The sequence below is a fragment of the Macrobrachium nipponense genome, chromosome 23, assembly GCF_015104395.2.
Source record: "Macrobrachium nipponense isolate FS-2020 chromosome 23, ASM1510439v2, whole genome shotgun sequence".
Taxonomy (NCBI): domain Eukaryota; kingdom Metazoa; phylum Arthropoda; class Malacostraca; order Decapoda; family Palaemonidae; genus Macrobrachium; species Macrobrachium nipponense.
In genome coordinates this window covers 6,797,256-6,823,848 of record NC_061090.1, presented here as the reverse complement: position 1 = coordinate 6,823,848, position 26,593 = coordinate 6,797,256, and the positions used below count along the sequence as shown (strand labels likewise).

The 26,593-nt window shown below is 40.3% G+C and overlaps 1 protein-coding gene across 2 annotated transcripts in view; it reads right to left on the bottom strand.

The window, feature by feature from the left end:
- The window catches only part of LOC135198457 (uncharacterized), a 236,539-nt gene that overhangs the window by 89,235 nt on the left and 120,711 nt on the right, over positions 1–26,593 (bottom strand). For both annotated transcript variants that reach the window (XM_064226023.1, XM_064226032.1), the window contains exons 9-10: positions 19,575–19,767; positions 18,527–19,274 (exon numbers count right to left, since the gene is read on the bottom strand). In XM_064226023.1, the coding sequence (XP_064082093.1) occupies positions 18,527–19,274; positions 19,575–19,767 (941 nt within the window). The remainder of the gene's footprint in view (positions 1–18,526; positions 19,275–19,574; positions 19,768–26,593) is intronic.

Genomic DNA, 26,593 nt, shown 5'->3' with positions numbered 1-26,593 from the left:
GCTGCTCCTACTCCGACCCCTACAGTCCCAGGCACAGCAGGGAGAGCGGGAGTAGCGGCCTGGGGAGGAGGCGGAAGAACGTGCTTGACTCCTCCCGGCACGGCACCTCTGCTTCGGTCCGTGCTTCCTTCTACAGGAGGACCTGTCCGAGTCTGAAGACTCCGAAGAGGAATAATCCTTGGGAGAAGGGGGGCCTCCTCTTGCTCTTCCTCTTACTGCTCTCGGTCCAGGGTGAGAGGGCCTGGCACTCGGACTGGGCTGGAGCTACGTCCACCAGGGGCGCCTCACCTCGGGGGAGAGTCCCAGCCATTGGCTCCAACATCATGGGAAAGGGTGGAGGCAGCCCCCAGCACTGAAACTTGTCCTCTCTCAGAGGCAATCTGTACCGGGTGCTAGGGGTGCCGGACCAAGACCGGGATTGGAACTCCGAAGACTCCGTCGGCTCCTGCTGCCTCCTGTGGCAGCCAAACCCCTCAGGGGAGGTGAAAGGGAGCACAGACAAGGAGGACAACATACCGGCGGCCACCCCAGCTGACGCGGAGTGCAGAGGAAAACACCTCGGCCAATGGAAGGTCCCAAAAGTTGAAGCGGGACCACACCGCCTTCAGGAGGTCATCCCCAGATGCTATAACCTGTATGGGAGACAGTAATGACTGGACATCTGATCGCAACGCCTCCCGGGCCAGCAGTCCCGAGACAGGGCCGTGTGGACCTCCAGTTTTCCGGCTAGGGGCAGCTTCGTGTCCTGGACAGGTATCCGGTAGCCGTCCCTGAGCACCCGGACTGTCCGGGTGACGGCCCTGCAAGTCTCCCCACTCCACCAATGATTTGAGAGGTATCCCCAACCTGTGGTAGGAGTGGATGAAGGGAGGGGTCCCTCATCCTACCTCCTCCTATGGGAGCAGTCATTACGACCCCTTCGGGAGGCCAAAGACCTGGGTCTGTAGGAGGAGGAAGACACCGAGTCCCTTGTCCTACCCAACCTCCAGAGACTGGATCCCTTAAAGACGCCCTCTGCCCCCCATACCTCTGCTATTGTCTAGGTCGGGGAGCATCTGGGCCCTATGCTGTGCTAGGTGCCTGAAGGAGTCCTGGCTGGCCTATTGTCAATGCTCCAGGCCTCCTCCACAAGGTCCTCTGGCTAGAGGGACTCCACCGTAATCGGGGTGTACCTCAGGAGGTTAGCTTCCCTGTCCAGAAATCATCTAGGCCATCTGGCTAGCCTGATGTCCCTCCTGCAGAGGACCCAGTTAGTTCATTGGGTGATTGCCTGAGAAGTAAAGGAGCTGATAGCCTTTCACTGAACAAGGCCAGCTCCTTGAGTTGGGCCAACTCGACCCCATCCTTCAAGTTGGTCGGTGGGAAATCTGGCCACCGCACCGGCCCGTAGGTCGAGCCACGTGGCTGCTTGGACAGCAGCCCACACTGTGGTCTCCATCGCAAGGTCTCATGCTGCTGAGAAGGAGACCGAACCCACCAAGCCCCTCCCCCGAAAAGGCCGGGGTGAGGGGGGGAGATGTTAACCTCCAAGGACTTGGGGGTAGAAGGAGAAGCCCTCTGGGTTGTAGAACCTCCTCTGCTGGCATTAACTACTGGGAGGAACTTGAAGGACCTGTGGGGCCACAGGCCATTCTTGGACCCTGATGTTACCTGGTCCACATGGGGAAGGGCCTGAGCCTTGCTCCTCCTTGGGGGAAGGACCCCTGGAAGCCTTGGCTTCCTTCAGGCTCCCTATCAGGAAATTTATTGAGGAGGATCTCTAGGTGTTGGAGGGAGGGAAAGCGTCTGCTAGATGGTTCCTTCTCCAAAAGAGGGCTAGAACCTGCCTGTAAGTTGAGCCCTCATCGGTTGTATCTTGCCCTTCCAAGGCGTTGAAGGTTATCCTGGACAAATGACACGTCCTCGCTGTCCTTCAAAGGGCCGAGCATGCACTACCACGGGAGGCGGTGTGTGCTCCGGGGAGGACTGTCATGGGAACCCCGAGCACAGGTGAACACGGCCCAGACCATCTGACCGGGGAGCAGGGTTTTTCCATGATGGAGTGCCCCATTGCGGCAGCTACCACACCTATCCCGACCTCCCCGGTCTAAGCTATGATGGGGAGAGCGGAGCCGGGCGTGGGGAGGAGGGGGCCGAACCCGCTTGACACCACGTAGCACAGTGCCTCTTCTCTACCCTGCACCCCCTCCCACAGGAGTCTTCATCTGAGGGAGGGGAGCTTGAAGAAGAGAACCCCCCGGAGGAAGATGCCTTCTTCCTCGACTTCTTCTCTTCTTGCTGGGCCCGGCCAGGGGGGGAAACAGCTACGGCCAGGAGGCAGCTCAATCGGAGAACCCCACGCCTCTCACGTGGCCCGCATCTTGGCTGGGGGCGAGCCACGGAGAAGGGAGCGGTCCCATCCGCCTTCAGGAGATTGTCATCACAGGGGGAACAATCACCTGTACAAGAGTAGAAAAGAACTGATCCTCGGGCTCTGCAATGGGCTGAGACCCGGCAACGAACTCACCTAGGTCCCCACCCTTGGCGGGGACAGGAAGCGACTTCAGGAGGGAAGATGGCAACGGTGACGGCCTCGCAGACAAGGATTCCTCTGAACGAGACTTCTTGAAGGAGACTTGTCCTTCTCCGACTTCTCTTGGAGGCCAACGTATCCATTCCTCACATGGAGTCTTGTGAGCAAGGCCCACCCTGACACTTGGAGTACAAAGAGTGGGGGTCAAAGGAAGAGTGGAAAGGAAGGCCCCACAAGACTTTGCCTCCGACGGGCCTGGACAATGCTGTTGAGGAGGAACGGACTTCATCGAGTGAAGGGCACACAAACACACAAGGGAGGGATAAACTAACACTCGGAAGGCAAAGGAAACAACGAAGGATCGGGTCGATACACGGAAGACGAGCTGACACGTTTGGACGGGTCAGCGACCAGGAAAGCACTGAGGTCGTGGGTCGCATGGCCATTGACCCCCGGGGCATGTACCTGGCTAGGTGTGGAAGGGATAACCGGATTTTTTCTGGTTGGTACCGGATTGACATCCAGGATTCTCCTATTAAAGTAGTTCGAGATTAGTATACGGCGTCGGAACAAAAAAACATCAGAGAAAATTTAAAGAAGCCGTAGTGGGAGATGAGATATTCTATAAGAGAGAAATGAAAATGAATGGAGAGGACCTGCTCAGGTAGTGGGATATCAGGTAAAACGGTAGTGGTTAAACATGGGGATTCTCTATGAGAAGTACTAGTTAGAATACATGTTACTAGGATTCAAAGACTATCACTAGAAACAGAAAAGATAACTAAAATAGATAAACCACATACTGTGAAAGATAGATTCCGTGCCCCAAAGGAAGGGAATGTAGATAGGCAGGAATGAAAGGAAATAATAATGGGCTGGAGGAGGAATGCAGACACAGAAGAGACTATAGAAAGATGTGGTAAAGGAAACAATGGAAGATTAATGGTAAAATGAGTTAATACAAGGTGCAATAATTGAAGACATACCCAAAGTCAAAAAGGGAAAGAGGGTTAGAGCTATAAACAATGATATAGGACAAGTAGAAGACTGGACCATACCAAGTCTTGCTGGAAAAAGATCAAGCAAATCTTGGGCTGATTTGTACCATGTATAAGACTCACAGTCAGGTGACAAGGGAAGGGTTAACTTAAGAGATTATAGTCATGCAGAAAATATTGAAGATGAAGAAGAGATGTTGCTTGGACTTGAAAATAGAAGCGTAACTGAAGCTAAAGAAAAAGGACTACAAAATTGGAGAGAAAAAAAGGTATCTATATGAGGAGGTAAATGATGGACAAAAATCTAAATCTACAAGATGGATGGTAACTGGAAAGTAAAAGAGAGGGAAAGGATATGTAAAGCTAGATTGGTAGCTAGAAGTTTTGAAGAAGAAATGGCTGAATGGGAAAAAGACGGTCCTGTGTGCAAAGCTGAAATTTTTAAATTTTGTTTGACAATAATAAAATTGAAAGATTGGAATTGTTATACATTAAATGTAAAAACTACATATTTGCAAAGGTGATGAAATACAAAGAAAAGTATATTTAAAACCATCTAGTACAGATGGTTGGAGTGGACTATGGAAATTGAATTAAACTGTTATGGGCTCAAGGGTGCAGCAAAAGCATGGCATTGTAAGGTGGTGAAAGTAGTGAAGTTTAAAGGCAAGAGTAGACTAGAACCTAATATATATTCTTTTGGGGGAAAGACAATAAATCAAATGATATTTTGCATACACACTTACTTAGACGATTTTTGCTACAGAGGAACTGGAGGATTTTTAATGAAAACCATTAGGAAATTGAAAGGGAAATTGCATGTAGGAGAACAAGAAAGTAAAAGTTTTAAGTATATAGGAGTAATAGTACAGCATAAGGAAAATATAATTTTTCTTAATCAGTAGCAATACATGAATTCTATAAGAGAACAAGAAACTATAAGATTTACAGGTAATCGTGTTAGGGCAAAAGGAGTTAAGAGTATAGAACAGCGGTAGGACAGTTGAATTGGGTATTGCTACATACCATGCCAGAAATATTTTATGATATTAGTGAATTACGTACAGCTTCTGAAGAAGGAATGACTCAAGATATGAAAACCTTGTTAAATTTGTGAGAAAAACTAAGAACATAATGGGAGAAGTTATAAGTGAGATGGAAGAAGAAAACATTTATTGGGAAACCTATGCAGATGCTTCATTTCGGAATATAGAAGATGGCCATACTCAATTGGCTTATGTTAAATCCTTGACAGATAGTAAGAGGAAAAGTCCCATTTGGTGGAAGTCCAGAAAATCCCGGAGTAGCAAAATCCACCACTGAAGCAAAAGCTTTGAGCGTGGGGGAGGCCATAGAAGGATTGATATATTCCAAACATTAGTGGGAAGAGCTAGTAAGAGGGAGAAAATTAGAAACATACGGAGAAGATCAAATAGCTGCTGTATTAACTAAAGCAGGAGTTTCTAGGGGAAATTATAAAGAGTTGGAGAATAAAGGAGATTAGAAGGGATTAGGTTAGGAAAGGGTCGGAGGGAATGGAGGAGATAAGTGTGATTATATATCAGTTTAGTCAGTGTTATTTTATTTTTATTTTCTGTATTGGTGAAATATGGGCACTGTTTGATGTATTGGAAACATGTTTGATTTTAGAAAATGTCTTAGAAGTTGTGTTGTGACATCATAGAAGACAAGATGGCAGCAGTGTGGAGTGGAAATGAAAACAAAACAGAGCAGGCAGAACAGGAGAGACTGATTGGGTGTTTCGTTTGTAGGAGAGAGTTCTTTGTCTTATAGGAGTTTGTGGATTGTAAGGCTTGCTGAGGTGTTGTTCAGTCTCAAGCTGGATTATACTGGGACTGAGGTACATGAACAGGTGGGTAAATTGTATGATTGTTGCATAGAGGAGAAATTAGGCTAGGAAAATATTCATAATTTCATCAAAGAATAATTTGCATGTGTAACTCGTAGGAGGGTAATCATAAGGACATGCTAAAGTAATGTCAATTGTACAACTTAAAAAGGAGTATTTCTTATGTACTTCCAATACCAGAGAGAGGGGATCATATGTAAAGGGCAGCATACACAACTAGATATAAATGCATTTAAGAAATACAATAATTTTCCTGGCTTAAGTTTTAAGATCAGACCAAATGAAATTGAAAATGAGATATATGTAACCAATTTTTAGGCTATAAATACCCATTCCCTAAACAATGCTGATGGTCAAAAGGTCCCACCTCAAAGAAAAGTTCAGCCGTTACACAAGTTCCTGCCTGATATGAATATCTGGTCTGTACTTTCCAATGCCACCATTTCGGACTACTGTACTCTAGCAGCTACTGTCCTTTGCTATGTTATAACTAAACTTGATATGTAGTATTTGGTTTGGTCAAATTATGGTGGTTTGTAACTCACACTGTATAAATAAAAAGATGATTGCACAAAAACTGATTCTAAACATATGGCCAGAGTTCACAATATAAAAAATGCTACTCAATTCAGCAAAGAAGAGAAGTTTACAATTATAAAAAAAACAATAAAAAATTAAAATGAAAGTACTGTATTAAATTACATGAGTTAAAAATCTATGAGCTTTATATCACTTATGCAGAGGATCCTTTTTCCTAAAATCACCATCAATGGGAATTGAGAAATGTTCAATTAGTTCAAATGCAAGTTTATACACAAAAACAGCCTGGCTTTCAACAATCAAACCTTCAATTACTTCAAAAGCAGCCACTATAGATTTGGCTCTGCTCTCTACAATAGTCTCAAGTTCATCTCAAGAAATGGGATCAGAAGAAGGCAAAAAAATTTTATTTCCAGGTATGGAAAGGCATGCTCCTCAATGTTTTAATGCTAAAGGTTCTCATAAATGTATGCATACCTATGGCTTTTTATCTGACAGCACTACAGTATTTCATTTAAGGATAAAGCTTGCATGTTTCCCTAAAAGAAGGATAAAGCTTGCATGTTCCCTCAAAAGAAGAACTAAAAATGCCTACGTCACAACATTCAAGGACAATGAAATGTACTAAGTCCATTCTAGGGAAGCCAATGCATTTCCTGCTTCTATTTCTCCTGGCATTATACTACTGACTTGCTAAGTTTCACAAAATAAATTTATCATAATTTTGAGGTACTTCTAATTCTAAAATATGAATAAACTGCAGCTTACCTTAATGTTTCTGGCACACTGTAATATAGAGAAATAAACAGCCAACTCTAACCTTCTCAAATTCATTTAGATAAATAATTGTAGCTGTGGGAAGTGCCATGTAAATTTTTGCTTATCCCAACAGCTACTGGATTTTACAACTCTAGTGTCACAATAATATTCATCACAACTGACCATCGCACTTAACCTGTCCTCCAAAACTCTTAGTAGTTATTCTTGTAACTATACTACAGGAATACAATGTTATAATATGATTAGCATTTGTCATTAATATCTGAAAGGGCTCTTATCAAATTTTGGTAAAAAATTACTTTTATTACTTAAAAGAGAAGAGAATCATGGTTCTGTTGTTTTCTAGCTTTGAACTTTTAACAAAAAACAGTTATAAAAGGTAATTAAAGATGCAAAAAATTATTTTCAAGTCCCAATGTCTATTCTCTGACAAAATGATACTTTGAAGATCTCAAGTTTCTAATATCTCCTCTTCTCTAAATCTGCCATTTACCAACCTAAAATGACATCTTTATAATAAAACAGTTTTAATTATACTTACCCAGTAATTACATAGCTATAAGTTCCATTTATATGGCAGCTTGAATTCAAAATTTTGCGGATAACACTTCACACTAGTATTGTGCATGCGACCAGTCCTGCCCACTAGCAGATGAATAGGAACAATTGTAAGCAGCAAGTGCAGTTTTGTTCCTTTCTAATGTCAGTCAGAGGGGAGGAGGGAGGACTCTGATCATGTAATTACTGGTAATTATAATTAAAACTTTGTTTCATTATAAAAATGTCACTTAAATATGTAACTTACCCAGTAATTACATAGCTCATTCCCACATTGAATGAGGTGGGAGACATGGATATATACTACAGTATTAATCAATATTAATATTCAAAAACTAGTAAATAATTTTTGTATCATAAAAATGTATTTAGTCATGAAAATAACATCAAAATACACTAATTAGTGAATATTTATTGACGGAAAAACCCACAAATAGGGGAGTTCTCCAAGAATAATTCTAGATAGGTTCCATAGAAAAATCCATGAATATGCGAGTCCGCAAATCCAGACCCCGAATACAGGGGTCCACTGTAGTGTGAAATGTTATCCACAAAATTTTGAATTCAAGCTGCCATATAAGTAGAAATTATAGATATGTAATTACTGGGTATGTTACATAATTAATACCACTTTTTTAGGGAATAATGCATTCACATAGGGAGCACCAGCTGTTCAAATGGAAGAGCAACATGTCTGGGGATTTAAAAGTTTTTAAACCTGGAACTCGAGAGTGTTACAAATGTACATATTACATTTTATTTCCAAATTATTCTATCACATTTAGGTCTTCAAACAAGTTCCCATGAATAAAATCCACCCCATGACCTCTGCACAGATGGTGCAAAAGATATTTTGCAATGTTCCTCCAGTCACAACTCCATTACTTTCTTCCTTATACATCTAATTTCTATGGTCTTTAACTCTGCCCTACTCCAATTTTCACCTTGCAATTTAGGTTTTTCCAAATTCCAAATTGGTTTCTGTTCTCAAACTGCTATACATCACAAATACAGACAAACCTCGGATTTCATACATCCTGGTTTTCATATGATTCGGTTTTCGCAGACTTTTTTTGACAAAATTCTGACTCAGGTTTTGTACATATCGTCAGATTTTGTACACCTGGAAACACTCCTTCCGAGGCCCACCTCATGACTAGGCCCATACCAAGTGCCCAAAGAAATCAACCAGTGTTCTCTCGTGACCCATTCTGCTTTTGTGTTTGTTGTTTTTTGTGCTTTTTTATTTGAGTGCAACTGTTAAATAAGTCATCATGGGACCAAAAAAAGTTCCTAGTGCCAGCCCTTCTGTAAAAAAAAAAAAAAAAAAAGGCGAGAAACACTATAGAATTTACGAAAGAACTCGTAGCAAAGTGTTGGAGGATGATGCATGCTGATCTCAGTAAGAAAATGCCCACAAGAAGTGCTGTTGTTAACCCTTAAAAGCAGACTGGACGTATTTTACGTCAACATTTTTTGTCTCTCGGGTGCCGACTGGACGTATTTTACGTCGACATACAAAAGTTTTTTTAAAAATTCGCGGAAAAATACTTTTAGGCCTACCAGCCGAAAACTCTTGAATCACGCGCCTTGGGGGATGCTGGGAGTTCACGGATCAAGGTGTTGTTTTGTTTACAATCGTTACGCAGGCGCGCAAGCGCGAATTTCTTTCTTGCCGCACTAAAAAGTATCTGTGACACATCTCGGAAATTATTTCGTCACTGACATAATTTTTTTACCATTTTAAATTAGCCGTTACATGGACTATTATATATGAAAATGTGCGCATTTTTATGTAGAATACACCAAAAAAATACTCATGATTGTAGCTTTTATCAGTTTTGAGATATTTTCATATAAATAACGATGTGCCAAAATTTCAACCTTCGGTCAACTTTGACTCTACCGAAATGGTCGAAAAACGCAATTGTAAGCTAAAAATCTTATATTTTAGTAATATTCAATCATTTAACTTAATTTTGCAACTAATTGGAAGTCTCTAGCACAATATATCGATTTATGGTGAATTTATGAAAAAACTTTTTCTTACGTCCGCGCGGTAACTCTTCCGAAAATAATCATACATGCGATTGTGGTAATGTTTGCACCATTTTAAATTAGCCGTTACATAAAGTTTTATATATGAAAATGTGCGCAATTTCATGCACAATACAACTAAAAACAACCCATGGTTGTAGCATTTATCAATTTTGAAATATTTTCATATAAAAAATGATGTGACAAATTTTCAACCTTCGGTCAATTTTGACTACCGAAATGGTCGAAAAACGCAATTGTAAGCTAAAACGCTTATATTCTAGTAATATTCAAGCATTTACCTTAATTTTGCAACAAATTTGAAGTCTCTAGCACAATATTTCAATTTATGGTGAATTTATGAAAAAAATAACATTTTCTTTACGTCCGCACGGTAACTCTTCCGAAAAAATCATACGTGCAATTGTGGTAATGTTTGCACCATTTTAAATTAGCCGTTACATAACGTTTTATATATGAAAATGTGCGCAATTTCATGTATAATACAACAAAAAATAGTTGAAGGTTGTAGCTTTTCTCATTTTCGAAATATTTGCATATAAATCACGATAAATAGAAAAAAAACCACCTTCGGTCAAATTTGACTACCGAAATGGTAGAAAAATGCAATTGTAAGATAAAACTCTTACAGTCTAGTAATATTCAGTCATTTATCTTCATCATGAAACAAATTTGAAGTCTCTAGCACAATATTTAAATTTATGGGGAATTTAAAAAAAAAACTTTCCTTCCCTCCGCGCCCGGATTCTCCGCCACAAATCTCCGAAATGCGTAAGTCCCATTCTCGGAATATTTGCTCAGTTTCATATTAGGCATTTCATAGAGTTTTATATATGAAAATGTGCGCAATTTCATGTAGAATAAAACGAAAAATATTTGAAAGTTGTAGCTTTTCTTATTTCCGAAATAATTGCATATAAAAAAATATATAAAAAAAATTCGACATTCGGTCAACTTTAACTCGTCAGATATGGTCGAAACCTGCATTTGTAAGCTAATATTCTCACAGTATAGTAATATTCAATCATTTGTCTTCATTTTGTGAAAGAAATGGAAGTCTCTAGGACATATTTGATTTATGGTGAATTTTTGAAAAAAAAATATGTGTTTACGTCTGCGCGTTACGAATTCATGCATTTTTTGTGATAATATTTTCTCTGTGTTGCTTTTATCGTTTTACAATTTGTTATATACCAAAATGATCGCAATTTAGTGTACATTACAACGAAAAAAAAGTAACTTGTTACCTTCAACCGTTTTGCGCACAGCGCGATTTGAATACAATTATATATGAAATTTCGTTTTTGCGCTATCATATATCGCATTATTTATATATGATAATGATAATTTTTTTCATTTCTGATGGTTGCATACTAAACTTCAGGCAATGACAAAAAAAGGAGCCAAAAATGAACTCTTAATCTTCAAAACTAAGCGCGCTATGATTTTTTGAAAAAAATATTTTTTCCGCTCCCGCGCTCACTCTGAAACGTCTCCGGCACACGGGAGACATTTTTTTTTTACCGCTTCGGCGTTTAAGGGTTAATGAATTTAAGGCCAGCAGAGGCTGGTTCAAAAATTCAGAAAGCAAATGGCCATACATAATGTGTCTACTTCAGTGATTATGGACATGTTTGCAGAGTGGAGTGATATAAAAAAGTTTGTGGAGAATTTTAATCCCAACAAAGATGATGTAATACATGTCTTCAACATGTTTAATGACAATGCCATATTTCACTGTAGACAAATTTTTTGTGAGATGCAAGAAATAAATGTCTCTGGACAGTTTTGTTGTGTGAAGGGGGCCCATTGACTCAAGCCTGTCCTAGTGTTTGTAAAAAAAAAAAAACTAAGAGAAGAAGTAACTGCCCAGATAGGTCCTTAATACCTGATGTCCTTCTGGAGAAGGATTCCAAATCCAAACAATAACCTCTCTTCCTCCCTCTCCCCTCCTTTCCATCTTCCATACCCTAACAAGTCTTCCATAAAGTTAAGAGTGATGTTGAATGTTTATTCATCCATTTCATTAGTCATTTATATTTATTTCTCATTGTTGTCTATATGTAAACCTGTTAATTCTCTATATAATATATTTTTTGTTAATATTTTTGGGTGGCAGAAATGCATTAACTGGATTTACATTATTCTTTATGGGAATAATTGTTTTGGATTTTGGACTTCATGAGACATTCTGGAACGGATTATGTATGAAGATCGAGGTTCCACTGTACTGTCAGACTGACAGCAATCCACTGCTCTCAAAGGACTACCTAATAAAATGCCCTATTAATAACTAAAAATACAAGCAGTATTTACTCACGAATGATTAACCACCTCAATATTATATTATTATCGATTATTTTCCACTAACAGTGAAATGTAAACTGCTAGCTGGAAGATGTTTCCCCCATGTGTAAAAAAAAATGAGAGACTGCATCTAATATATATTAAACAGAAATGTCCTCAAGGCTTTCACCAGAAAAAAATCTTCAAGCATTTATTCCAGCCTCGATTATATGTCACTATACAGTAATATAATTTGAAATGCCACATGCAGAACCTGATGAGAGGGGAGGAGGAGGGATCCGATCATGTCATTACATACTTGGTAAGTATATATAAAACTTTATTTTATAAAAATGTCATTTTCATATAAATAACTTGTCAAGTAATTACATTGTTTTGTTTGTTTGTTTGTATGGTGTTTTTGTATGGTGTTTTTACGTTGCATGGAACCAGTGGTTATTCAGCAACGGGACCAACGGCTTTACGTGACTTCCGAACCACGTCGAGAGTGAACTTCTATCACCAGAAATACACATCTCTCACTCCTCAATGGAATGGTCGGGAATCGAAAGTAATTACATAGCTGAATCCCACATTGACAGGAGGTGGGATATATGGACATATTTTATTCTAAAACATTAATTCATGTAATGAATTAAAAATACAAAAGTTGCTGGCATTGAATACAAGGCTTGTTGTTCCTTGTTAGTTAAGAGAGCTTGCAGCATAAAAAATGCCTCTGGTTGGTGCTCACAACTGAACCTGTAGTGGCGTGCTGGTAAAGCCGTGGAGCACCTCTACTTAAGTGGGAACTTTGCAGCAAAGGATGTAACCAACGGCTAGCAAAGCATCCATAAGTGATAAGACTGTCCCCCTTCACTGAAATAAAACCACAACCCATCCACTGAGTGTTGGGTGCTCCAGGTACACTGTACCTTCTGGCTCCCCAAAACTCGATACCCTACCCCAGGTGAAGATATAGGAGGAGAATTTCCTATCCTTTCTTCTGTGATACCATGTCAGTTACTAATGATAGTTACAAGGTACTGCAAAATTTTAACACTGTTTTAACTTTCTTCAAAAATAGTGAGAAGCAAAGATCGATTACATTTCTAGTTGATTGATTAAAGGAAGAAAATTCTCTCCTAAATCCACTATGATAAAATACAAGATCTTCTAATCAGAGGACTAGATGAGCTCTTGCCATAATACCATAGGTTATGGATGGTCTTTGAATTTCTTGTCCCTTTCAGGTAATACCTGAACATTCCAACTAAGACAAACAGTTCTCTATTCTTCCTCGAAGATAGTGAGTGCTTCTGGGCGCTCATAGTATGAGCTGGTGCCAGAAGAGCTGGGCGCCAGGCGAGCAAGTAGCTCAGGATGTGGCTAGCACTCCTGGAAGTCAAGGATGTCCATAAAGTTCTTAGGGGAGAAAGAAACTGATCCAGGTCTTGGGTGGGTCCTTATTCTTGGCTTAAGAACCAAGGGAAAATAAGCAAATCACATCTCCTTCTTCCTTGCTTGGATGGGTCCAGGACTTGAAAGGTGTTATGAGAAATGATAAAACAACTATCTCCCTATCCTTAAACAGGAGTTAAGCATAGTTTGATACCCCTTAACGGTAGAATATGTGATTCCATATCTACTCCGAAAAGGAGATAATTTGTAACTGGGTAACAGACGTCTCACAAGATGTAATGCCTGAGAAACCGCTTCGGAAAATCAACCCCTCAGTCTGGTAGATGAAGAGAGAAGACTGACTTCTACATCTTGCAATAGCTTCTGCAATACATCTTAAAAACCTCTTCACTTGACAAACCCCTGGGCAGTCTGGAGCTGTCTGGGCAAAAGTTGACCACCTTTGGTGGATCTGTTGAAGGGAGGTTGTATAGAAGTCACAATTGGGGGGAGGATCTAGGAGAAACCACCAACAACCAAGCAAGCTCAGTAACCATTAACATGGGTCAGAATGGGGTTAAGAGGGTCATCGTAACTTTACAATGAGCCTGAAACTTGTTTAGAGCCTCCTTGGCCATGAAGAAGGGCATAAGGTGAGAAGGTCTGGGATGAACTGTATACAGCATGGTTGGCAATGCATATGCTAAAGGGGTTGGGATTGGAAAAACAAAAAGGAAGGTGAAGGTTCCTCTGGTGGAAAACAGGTTCAAAGTCAGCCTGCCTCATAGATTCCATAGATCCCAACAAACCAGAGCATCAAAGATCTGTTCAGTAAGAAGGACATGCTTCTGATGGCTCAGAATGTCCAGACTGGGAGGCCTGAAAGTCTGTTCACATAAGATGACCTATTGCTATTGGGAAGGGCCTCCTTACTTACAAAAATATGTTAGGACTATGGTCTTATCTAAATAGATTACCACATACTAGGTGGAAACTCAGGGTAGAGACATACTGAAGTCCTGAGAGAATCACTTTCAGCTTACTAACATAATGTGAGTGATCCGTTCTTCTTGGGTGCTCGTCCTGGACAGCTACCTCCATAAGTCCAACTGAAAACCGGGTCTTGGGAAAAACAGCGGAGTCCAACTATGATTCCTTGTCCCTGTTGTTCTTGTGAAAAGGCTGATGTTCTTGGCCAGAAAAGAAGTCATAGGTAAGCGGAGCGAAGACTTTATGCCATAGTGGTTGAAGCCTAAATTCCTGAATTGAAAGAGCATGCCTCATAAGATGGGTCTGAGAGACTCTTCGGACTTTGTATGTGGACAGGAAAGGAAGTATCCTAAATATCCAAGACCTCCATCCAATCACCCTGAAGAATGGGCAACAAGACTGTTCAGTGTGTTTCTGCAAGCAACAGAGTGAACTTACGGAACATCGTGCAGACTTGCAGAAAACTAAGCGGACTAGTTGCCAACCCTGTGAATACTTGACATCCACAGACACATGGCCATCCGGGCGGGATCGACTTCTTATTTTCCATAACGCCTTGTGTGGACTCAATGACTTGGCATAAACTAACATCTGACAGGGTTATAAGAACTTGGAAAGTCCATAGAGACAAAAACCTGGCCATAGGATAGCAGTGGTCTTGAACAAAACCATGTGTGATGACTTCTTCTGCAGTCAATACAATACTACTCCAAAAGAAAACGCCCGAGAAAGGGAATTAGGCGTTCAGAAGCAGGAGCTTCGTATGGCTAGAGGGTGCCAAGCGCTCTGGAACAGGCGTCGGGCACCTGGGAATCGTGCCACAATGCTGGCACCAGGAGCTATGAAGTTGATTTCAGGTGCTTGGGAACAGGCACCACTAGTGAGAGGGTTCGTGGCACTTTCTCTTTTCTACTTCTAGCCCAAGTAAGGTCTTCCAACAAAAGAATGCTCAGGGGAAAAGACAGTGTCATTCCAAAGGAAATCAGACCAAGGACGAAATTTAAGGAACCACAGTGAAACCCATAGGAAGGCTGTGAGCTGAAAGTAGCCTTCTGCTGCTGGATGGAAAGCAGAAATAAGCAACCATTATTATGTGTTTTTCAGAGGCTGTGCAATACCAGAAAGAAGTCATGATGCCTAAAGTCTGCACCAGAAACTTTGGAACTGGATAAAACCCCTCATATACAGTTGTCTAATCGATTAATGTCTCAGTGTACAGCCGAGTCCCCAGATGACTCATCCACTAATGTCCCAAATGAACAGACAAGAGAGGGTTAGAAATTATCGAACTGTCTAAAAGTAGCTGTGATTCTCTTGGTAGGCTGCTCAAGGTGAAGATAAGAGGGCTGAAAGCAACCTTGTGTCTCTCACAGTAGAAAAACAGCACCAAAGTTCCTTTCTTGCAATCTCAAAAAAGGAGTGAAAAATAAATTATCTCAACCATCCTTATCCACATAGGACAGGATAAGAAAACAACCGAAGCAATGACTCTCAGTAACACTTGAGAGTCTCCTAACTTCTTAGCCCCTGCTTCTGTTGCCAGTCAAGAAAGACCCTTACTTCAAAAATATTGACAAGAACTTCTGCCAAGAGGACTAAGTCAGGCCCATAACTCCCTTGGAGGTGAAGAAAAACTGCCACAGGTGGGAGGTTTCTTCAGCAAGCTCATAAAATCATACAAAAATGTCACTATTGCAAAGGATACGGCTTTGAGACACTAGCTGATGCTAAAAAGGGAGCAAGGGAGAAATTTCTGCTTATGTACAACTCTAGGCAAAGGTGGAAGAGGTTGGAGTGACAAAAATGCTTGTTAATGGTTGTATGATATTCAAAGATGGGAGTCCGATACCATAGTGTGGGCACTCAGTGAGTTCGGGTGCTACTGGGTGCTCAAAAAAGGATAATAGTAAGATCCTAGAAGATAGAGGCATTATTGGGAGCTCGGGCTCTACAGGGCACTCAATCAATCAAAGAACAACATTACGTTCTTAAAAGAGACAAGCTACATGCACTCGGACACTACTGGCCGCTTTGGCTTGGACAATGATGAACGCTTGGACACTGTTGGTCTGCTTAGTGCCAAACACTGCTGTTCCACAACCCAAAGTTCAGAAAACAAAAACACAAGACTGTCTCAGACATTATAAGAAGACTGTAAACTATACTCCTGCTCCCTAAAACAATTACAAAAGAGCAAAAAAATAGAGAAACTATCTGAATAGTGCCTCTTCACCGGCTGAGATCACCAGAAAAAACTGCCATCGAAGATTCTTTTTTATCTCAAAAAATGCCCTCTACACTGGAGTATCACTAGGGACAATAAAGGCACATTCCTACGGATGCCTTTCCAATGGGTGTCCGTTGATACCTACATATAGCAGGCTCAACTGAGGGCCAACTATCCAGGGGCAAAATCACTTTTGAACTCCCAAGGACTGTCAGTATGCCTCCTCCCAGGTTTAGGGGAGTCTGACAAGGACTGAGTTTTTAGGGATCCAAAAGGGCCATATAGCACTTTTCCACTACACATCCAATAAGACACTTTTCCAGTTGGTGTCTGTTGATACCTTGGACCAGCAACAGGCCTGACTGAGGGGGGTGACTACCCAAGGGACTTCCCACCAGCCTCCAATGGACTTTCAGTATGACTCCTCCAGGTTTAGGAGAGTATGAGACAGTGACTTAGGTTTAAGAGAACTGCGGGCCAGATAATCACCTCCTCCACTGCACAACACTTCACAGTTACAGGGTTAATTTCTGTCAACCCAACACAAGACCAGCAAAGGCTCGGGAAGGAAGCAACACAGCCAAGTGAGGGAGCAAATTGATAAAAATAAGAGGGCCAGTAGCAGGAGAGAAAGATTTGATGCACTGAAAGAGTTGGAACCAGAAGATTAGGAGTCAGCACCAGGAGCAGGGTGTTCTAAGCTGGCGCCAGGCTAGCTGGGGGCAAGGCGAGCTAGTAGATTGGGAACTAAGAGCTCAAGAACTAGTAAACATTTTGGGCCCGCGGAGCACAATTCTTGGCTGTTGAGAACGGCTACTCTTCCCAAAAAAATGCAGCCAAAATAAAAGCAAATTTCTCTCTTACTATGTTCTGCCTTTCCACTTTGTCAGTTCTTTGTAAAGGAAAGTGTAACAAGATGTTTGATTCTTTACCAACAAATGGTGAAGTACACAAAGTACCGTCATACAAACACATTTCAAATCCTATTCAAGATTACTTGCGACTGCAGATATGTATTTTATTACCAAAAATATCAGTTCAGTAGCGAACTCAATGTTTATGTTTCATTACGCTACTCAGTAAAGGTGGTAGCAAATGCAATGCTTATGTTTTATCATGCTACTGAGAAATGTTGGTAATTAAAATTTTTATGCAACTGCATTCTAAACTTGCTTTATTGAAGTTTTTGTCTCGCCAATTATAGTACATTGCGACTGGATGTGTGATAGCTTTGAAAAATCAACCATTCTTCAGCCTATAATTTTTCACTAACTTTTGCTCTTCATGCTAGGCTGCCTTAGTTATCTCTACTCAGGCAAACAGTCTACAGCCAAGCTATGCTAGACTAAGTGGACAATGATTGTTTCTATATCACTTATATCACTCGTAGCAGATTTTCTATTTATTACATGGGAATCAAGGAAGCAGTTAATCAGTTTGACTGTAAATTTGCTACTGTAGCGACAAATGATAAACTTGAATCAAATCTTAATAATGCAACAACAAAATACTGGTCCTGAAAGTTATAAGCTTGAAGGTTACTCGAAATCAAGTCATAATACATCACCGAAATCCGGTTAGATAACCGTCAAAGGATGAAAAATACTGCCACAAATATCATATTGTACACTGAAGATGGCAGAAAAATAAACTTTGAAGCTTTATACAAGAATTTTTTAATTTCAGCTGCGCTGCAAGTTGAAAGTATAGCTATGTAATTACTTGATAAGTTACTTATATATATTTATAAAAATATAATTCAAGAAACATATCTAGGCATTTCCAGTTTTGTTCACTGTGCAGAATGTAATACTTAAAACAAGGCACAATGCTTCCTTCAATTGGCAGTTTAGTTGACACGTAAGGCAAGACTGAAGATGGACATATACTTAGAAAAAATCTATTTTCATATTTTGTGACTAGTATGCATCATTTCAAAATCCAGTTTTCTGAACTTGAAGTGATTTCAAATATCTAGCAAACCCAGTAAAACAATGATTCTCCTCTCTAATAGCAGGACAGGCTATGACTAGCACAAAAAGAACTATTATCTATAAAATCAAAGTATCTTTTCAAAATATATGTAACTATATTAAAACTTCAATCCCATGGTGTACAGAGAAATTATTGAAAATAATGAGTTAATTACTATACAATTAGTATAGCTCTGCTTGAACTGAGCAGACAAAATTTACTTACCAAACTTAAACAGCATTAATGTACGACTAATCAAATCATGCTAAAAGAAAAGCTTTGTGCATACTAAAAACCCAAAACACACACCAACCAAAACAATGAGTACTTACTTAAAGACGATTTTTGATCATAAGAGTTGAAAAACTTTGAAGAAGCTGTAGTACTAGTGGAGGTAGAGGATGATGATGAAGAGGAAGGCGATGCATGAGCAGGTGGTGACTTGTCTGATGTTTTAATTGGAGAAATGACTGGAATGGATCCTTCATCTTCCATATCATATGCTGGTGTGCTGTGACTTTTGTCCAACTTTGGTCTGTCCTCAGAAACACGTCTCACCTTGCCATGCCCATCAGTAGTTGATTCAGACCCCTGACACAGCCTTGAAGATTTATCAACAGTGGCTAACTGGGACAATGGCACAGGTGGCTGAGATTTGCTGGGAATTGATGACCCCTGAGAACTTTTCTCATTTTTCATGGTGCGATGAGAAATTGTTACAGAACTGCCTTGGTCTTGCCCTCCTACAATAGTGTGGGAAGTAGGCTTTCTTGGAGGTAATGGAATTATGTTAACCACTCTTTTCTCTGTTATTTTACATTCAGAACCAATCTCTCTTCCTGAAACATTCTCAGACGACTGTAACCTTTCTTCACTTTCAGTATCATGTCTGTCTTCCTTCAAAATATTATCAATGCTTCTGCGACCTAAACCTCTCTTATCTTCTGTACCAATACATGTGTGAGGACGTGTTATTCGGTGATCACTTCCATTGGCTCCTCGAAGGAGGTCAGGATCTGAAGGCATAGAATCTGGAAATCCTCGAAGGGCTCCACGACTCAATCTAACATCTTGCAGTAGCTGGAATTGAAAAAACTTTTTATGATAAGAAATATTAAAATAAGTGTCATACCCAATTGTAGGTAAGCCTAGGATAAGCAGCATGAACTGATGTTATGAAGTTTCATTCAACAGTGAAAATGAATTGCGTAATATATGCAGGATTGGACATGAACCATAGTAGTTTTTCAATCTTGAATGATATAAGTCAAAAGTGCCAGGGATTTCCTCTTCCATAGAAATAAGGAAGTAATATATAATAAATGCTTTTGTGCCAAACATTACATATTAAATAAAAAAATCAAACCAGTTCTCTCTCACCTGATCTATAATAAATGTAGGCCGGGCTGTAGCACCAGGAATAGTAGCACGACGCTGAACTGGTGCTCGAGGCTTTGGATGATACAATCGAACACTTAAAGGAGAAGAGCCACAGAATTCACCATCTGATAGGAAAGCATCGTCCTCCAAATCAGATTCATCAGAATCACTCCCAGAAGGGTTTGTTATATTGCTGGAATGAAAAATAAGTTTTGGAAAAAAAATACTAATTGAATAGAAATTTTTCCCCTGAAAATAAAAAACAGCAAATAAAAACATGAAAAGATCAATCACCTGATAATTTAAAAACACCTGCTTTAATTCAAATCCTTCAGTTAACCCTTAAACGCCGAAGCGGTAAAAAAAAAAATGTCTCCCGTGTGCCGGAGACGTTTCAGAGTGAGCGTGGGAGCGGAAAAAATATTTTTCAAAAAATCATAGCGCGCTTAGTTTTAAAGATTAAGAGTTCATTTTTGGCTCCTTTTTTTGTCATTGCCTGAAGTTTAGTATGCAACCATCAGAAATGAAAAAAATTATCATTATCATATATAAATAATGCGATATATGATAGCGCAAAAACAAAATTTCATATATAATTGTATTCAAATCGCGCTGTGCACAAAACGGTTGAAGGTAACAAGTTACTTTTTTTTTCGTTGTAATGTACACTAAATTGCGATCATTTTGGTATATAACAAATTGTAAAACGATAAAAGCAACACAGAGAAAATATTATCACAAAATAATGCATGAATTCGTAACGCGCAGACGTAAACACATATTTTTTTCAACAATTCACCATAATCTAAAATATTGTCCTAGAGACTTCCAATTTCTTTCAAAATGAAGACAAATGATTGAATATTACTATACTGTAAGAATATTAGCTTACAAATGCAGTTTTCAACCATATATGACGAGTTAAAGTTGACCGAATGTCGAATTTTTTTTATACAGTATATATTTTTTTATATGCAATTATTTCGGAAATAAGAAAAGCTACAACTTTCAAATATTTTTTGTTTTATTCTACATGAAATTGCGCACATTGTCATATATAAAACTCTATGAAATGCCTAATATGAAACGGAGCAAATATTCCGAGAATGGGACTTACGCATTTCGGAGATTTGTGGCGGAGAATCCGCGCGCGGAGGGAAGGAAAGTTTTTTTTTAAAAATTCACCATAAATTTAAATATTGTGCTAGAGACTTCGAATTTGTTTCACGATGAAGATAAATGACTGAATATTACTAGACTGTAAGAGTTTAATCTTACAATTGCGTTTTTCGACCATTTCGGTAGAGTCAAATTTGACCGAACGTGGTTTTTTTCTATTTATCGTGATTTATATGCAAATATTTCGAAAATGAGAAAAGCTACAACCTTCAACTATTTTTTGTTGTATTATACATAAAATTGCGCACATTTTCATATATAAAACGTTATGTAACGGCTAATTTAAAATGGTGCAAACATTACCACAATCGCATGTATGATTATTTTCGGAAGAGTTACCGCGCGGACGTAAGGAAACAGTTTTTTCATAAATTCACCATAAATCGAAATATTGTGCTAGAGACTTCCAATTAGTTGCAAAATTAAGTTAAATGATTGAATATTACTAAAATATAAGCGTTTTAGCTTACAATTGCGTTTTTCGACCATTTCGGTAGAGTCAAAGTTGACCGAAGGTTGAAATTTTGGCACTTATCGTTATTTATATGAAAATATCTCAAAACTGATAAAAGCTACAATCATGAGTATTTTTTTGTTGTATTCTACATAAAAATGCGCACATTTTCATATATAATAGTCCATGTAACGGCTAATTTAAAATGGTAAAAAAATTATGTCAAAGTGACAAAATAATTTCCGAGATGTGTCACAGATACTTTTTAGTGCGGCAAGAAAGAAATTCGCGCTTGCGCGCCTGCTTAACGATTGTAAACAAAACAACACTCTTGATCGGTGAACTCCCAGCATCCCCCAAGTCCCCCCAAGGCTCGTGATTCAAGATGTCACAGATACTTTTTAGTGCGGCAAGAAGAATTCGCGCTTGCGCGCCTGCGTAAACGATTGTAAACAAAACAAAAACACCTTGATCCGTGAAACTCCCAGCATCCCCCAAGGCGTGTGATTCAAGAGTTTTCGGCTGGTAGGCCTAAAAGTATTTTTCCGCGAATTTTTAAAAAAACTTTTGTATGTCGACGTAAAATACGTCCAGTCGGCGTTTAAGGGTTAATGTGTCTAATCCCACAGTCAGCAGACCCTGTACATGTGTAAAGGACAACTCCCCCCCTGCCACATAATACATAGCAGGATGCAGTATTCCACTAAACCATCTTATACAACTGATGTAGGTAAGAATGTTGAATCACGTTAGCAACTGCGAGCCCCAATGCTGATGTTCTGCAAAAATCATGTTAAGTGATATAGCATATAATCTTGAACAACAGTAAGCATCTGAACTCTGTGCTCATTATATTATAAATTATACAACTACAATAACTATGTTGCTAAGCATGCTATACATTATCAATTACAGGTGAGGAAAACTATATGCGATCAACACAGAGCCCCTGAACTTGGTGTGGTACATGTTAAATATGCAATTTGGATCAGGCTGTGTTGATTTCCATACTGCTCACGAGAAATCATGTAATCAACTTCATTATGTAATCCAACATGGACTATGTGCCATTACGCGGAGAATGGAAATCATGAGGAACCTTGCAGTCAACAGCGAAATATGTTATTAGACAAACATCTTATTGGAGAAGAGACGTGGGGCACATTGTATGAGCAGGGATGAAAATAAATCAGTAAATAAATAAGTAAATAAATAAATAAATATATAGTACAAGAATATGTACCATATATTTCCATGTATAAGACAACCTTTCGATGAGGTAAAAAATTATGGCAAACTTTCATGAATTTATCTCATATCTGTAGTGTAAGATGACTGCTAAATTACAAAACCATCTGTTATGGGTTAGCTTTTGGTTACCATATGTACTCACATATGCGACTATTTAAGTCCTAATTTTGAAGTTAATTCTGAGGGGATTGCATCATTCACAAAATTAGTGTAAGTAATATTCACATATTAGTATTGTAATATGATATACTAAAACAACAAATATGCATCTTTTCCATGGATCTTTAAACGTTATCTTTTACTTCATTGTATCCAATAATATTGTATGTACAGTATTCTCATGTTACCATTGTTTTATAAATACAAACACAGCAATCAAGTGTCATTTGCATTGTTTATGTTTTCATGAACATGGACAACAACAACATTTGGGGACTTTGGTTTAGACATCAATTTCTGTTTAAGTATAACAAAGGAGGAAAGTTTTGTCCCATCTGCCATACACATTAGTAGAACAGTTAAATGTGTTCTTTCTTATAGTTTTGATTAAAATACTTTTCTCTCCAATTCTATTTACAGTTGAGTTTGATGGCATAATGAAGTTTAGGGGAGTTTTAGCCATGTTGCCAATGCACAACAATTTACAGTCATTAGAAGACTGAACACTGCTTTCTCAGCTTCAGCTACAACTTGCAAGTTAAATTTAGCATTATATTTCCTTGCTGAACTTTTCTTTATAGTGAATAAGGGTACAGTGGTCCCCCCCGTATTTGCGGGGGATGCGTACCAGACAACCCCACCGCGCAAATAGAACCCGCAAATTGTTGGAACCCCTAGAAAAATGCTTAAAACAGCCTATTTTGTTAGTTAAAACTCAAGAAAAATTCACTACAAATTTTTGAACCTGGTTTTTTAATAGTTTTATCACAAAAAATGCATTTTGTAATAAAATTGATAGAAAAAAAAGGAATTTGAGGATATTTTTAATAGAAAAATACTGCAGATATAGGTGAATTTCCCGAGAATAATAGGGGGAAATGTACCAGAGGGAAATCTGCAAATGCGTGAGTCTGCAAATCCTGAGAACACAAATACGGGGGGTCCACTGTATACAGTACTGTAATGTAAAACTACATCAGTTCTATTCTGCTCGACGTAATTTGTACCATAAATATTGTAATTAATTACTATTGTACGATAGTTGAAATGCAAGCAAAACAGCTGTTATCCGATTTGGTTGTTCATAGCAAAACAGCTGTTTTTCATTCGGTTGTTTATGGCCGCACCCGATAACCCCACAAGTACTATAGCGTTACTAACGATATTCTTATCATTCTCTGAAGGCAAAGAGGCTGGTCTAATGCACATAATTATCACTCATGACTGAATTCTTCTAAACAGTTGTATGTACAGTGTTTCCCCGTATTCGCAGGGGATGTGTACCAGACACCCCCGTGAATAGTTAAAACCCGGGAATACTTAAAACCACCACTAAAAATGCTTATAACAGCCTATCTTGAAAGTTCAGATACAAATGTATACCTTAAATAACATCCTACTTCAAATATATACCTAAAATTACTAACCTATTATTGTATTAATCTTTGAGGTTATATTATTAATATAATTTCAAAGTCATCCTAAACATTTTACCATTAAAATATATATACCTACAGCCAATAACAGAGAGAGAGAGAGAGAGAGAGAGAGAGAGAGAGAGAGAGAGAGAGAGAGAGAGAGAGAGAGAGAGAGAGAGAAATGTTAATGTTTAATCTCATTAAACTTAATATTATTTGAAAACTAGTACTGTATATTATTATTTTACCATAAAATGTAGTAATGCCCTTAAGATATACTTACACAAACACTTCCAGCCCAAACAGAGGGCGAGAGTTACCACTTGTGTTTCTTTAAAATACTATCACATATGAATTTTGAAATTAGTTATTATTACGTATTATTATTATTATGCAAAAATTTTGTTCATGCCACTTACCTGACAGATATATATATAGCTGTATTTTCTGACGTCCGACAGAAATTTCGAAACTCGCGGCACACGCAGTGGGCGGCCAGGTGGTAGTACCCATTCCCGCCGCTGGGAGGCGGATATCAGGAACCATTCCCATTTTCTATTCATATTTTTTTCTGTCGCCGGTCGGTAAACAACTGTTTACAGACCTCTGCTCAGGATTTTTTGGAATTTGACTCGCTTTTAAGTATCTGATTGATTTTTTGGTATTGAATTGGATTGTTGAATTGGCATGCGCGATAGTGGACCGTTTTTTTATTTTGGATTGACTTTTCTATATAAGATATGTCTGGATCAAGTGCTGTGAGTTTCAGAGTGTGTGTGAGGGCTGATTGTAAGGTGAGGCTACCGAAAGCATCGGTAGACCCCCACACAGTATGTATGAGTTGTAGGGGGCTTAATTGTTTGATTGATAATCGGTGCAATGAATGTGAGAAATGTTTTGAACCGATGATGATTGGAGATTTGTATATATGAGTCCTATCGCCTTAAATTGGAGCGCGATAGGATCAGGAGGTCTTCCTCCAGGAGTGGTTCTACCAAAGGTAAGGCTAACATCTCTCCTACATTAACACCTGTAGTGTTTACAACCCCTAAACCTGTGTTGCCTTCGGGCTCTGATTCTGTGTCGGGAGAAGCGAATGCTCTCTCTCTGATTTTGGAGTCTCTTCGCACTCTGGAGACCAAAGTGAAAGCCTTAGAAACTGGCTCGGTGCAAGTGTGTGATCGTGCCCCCAGTGTTGTGGAGGGGGCGTCAGATCGGCCCCATAATGCCTCTAGGCCTAGACCTCTATCAGACTCCCAAGACCCAGGGAGTTTGGTAATGTCGAAAGCCGCAAGAGGGTTACGGGGGCTTCCCCCACCGATCTGGCGTCCCTTCGGCAGCCTTGTAGCAAAGTCCCAGGCTGCCAAGGAGCGTGCACGAGCGCGCGTCCTGAAAGAGTGCTTTTCGTCCTCCGAAGCGTCCTCCCCGCGCAAGGGTGGAGCGCTCGGAGAGACTCTCGTCCTCTGAAAAGGACGTTTCGTGCGGAGGACGCTTCACGTCCTCTTTCGCCACTTTCGTCGGAGGACGCGTATAACGCTTTTCCGCCTCAGAAAAGAGGTAAGATCTCCTCCGATGAGGACGCTGGGTTGCGTGCACAGGCGCGTATACCTGAGAAGCAGGTAGCTGTACCTTGTGAGAAGGAAGGAGGCGTCCCCTCGCCCCTCGTCTTCTCACAGGATCAGTCCTGCTTCCTCTGTTCATTCTTCCCCGACGAAGAACATTCTTTTGTCCCTTCAGGACCAGCTATCCTCGCTTATGGCTCAGAGGACTCGCCCAGCAGCAGTCGAGCCTAAGCGGAGGAAGGACCTTAGACTGCCTGTCAAGAGGACTAAGCAGTCTCCTTCTCCTTCACCTACTTCGTCTCGTTCGCCGATCGCTTCTCCTTCGCGATTCGCCGATCTCGTTCGTCCTCTAGAAGGACGTTACGTCAGGACGCTTTTGAGGAGGACGCTCTGCACGACGTTCGACAGGATGCTCGTCAGGACGCTAGGCAGGACGCTAGGCGGGACGCTGGCAGGACGTTCGGCAGGACGTTCGGCAGGACGCTCGTCAGGACGCTTGTCAGGACGTCTCGTCAGGCGCTTGGCAGGACGACTAGCAGGACGCTCGCCAGGACGCTCGGTCATTGGGACGCTCGGCAGGACGGGCTTGGCAGGAAGCTCCGCCACAGGACGTTCAGGGTTTTTTTTCAAGACGTTTTTTGGGATTCCGACCAAGAAGTCGTACCCCCAGACGCTAGTTTACGCGCACAGGCACGTATTCCAGCGAAAAGGTCTTCCCTTTCATTTGAGAAACGTAAGGACGCTTCTCTGGCAAGTGAGACTGCCGCGGATGGCGCTAAGGACGCTCGTCCTCGTCAGGACGCTCTACCTTCATCGAGTAGTAAGCGTCATAGAGAAGACAGCCGAAATAAGGCTGCCTCTAGCAAGGATAGGGGTCCTTGATCAAGCCAAGACCCGACATTAGGACACCCTCTCCGGACAGACGGTCTCCTCTTCCGTTTAGAGAAGAAGGAGAGCTAAGTAGTTCGGCTGAATCGGTTGGAAGAGGAACCTTCT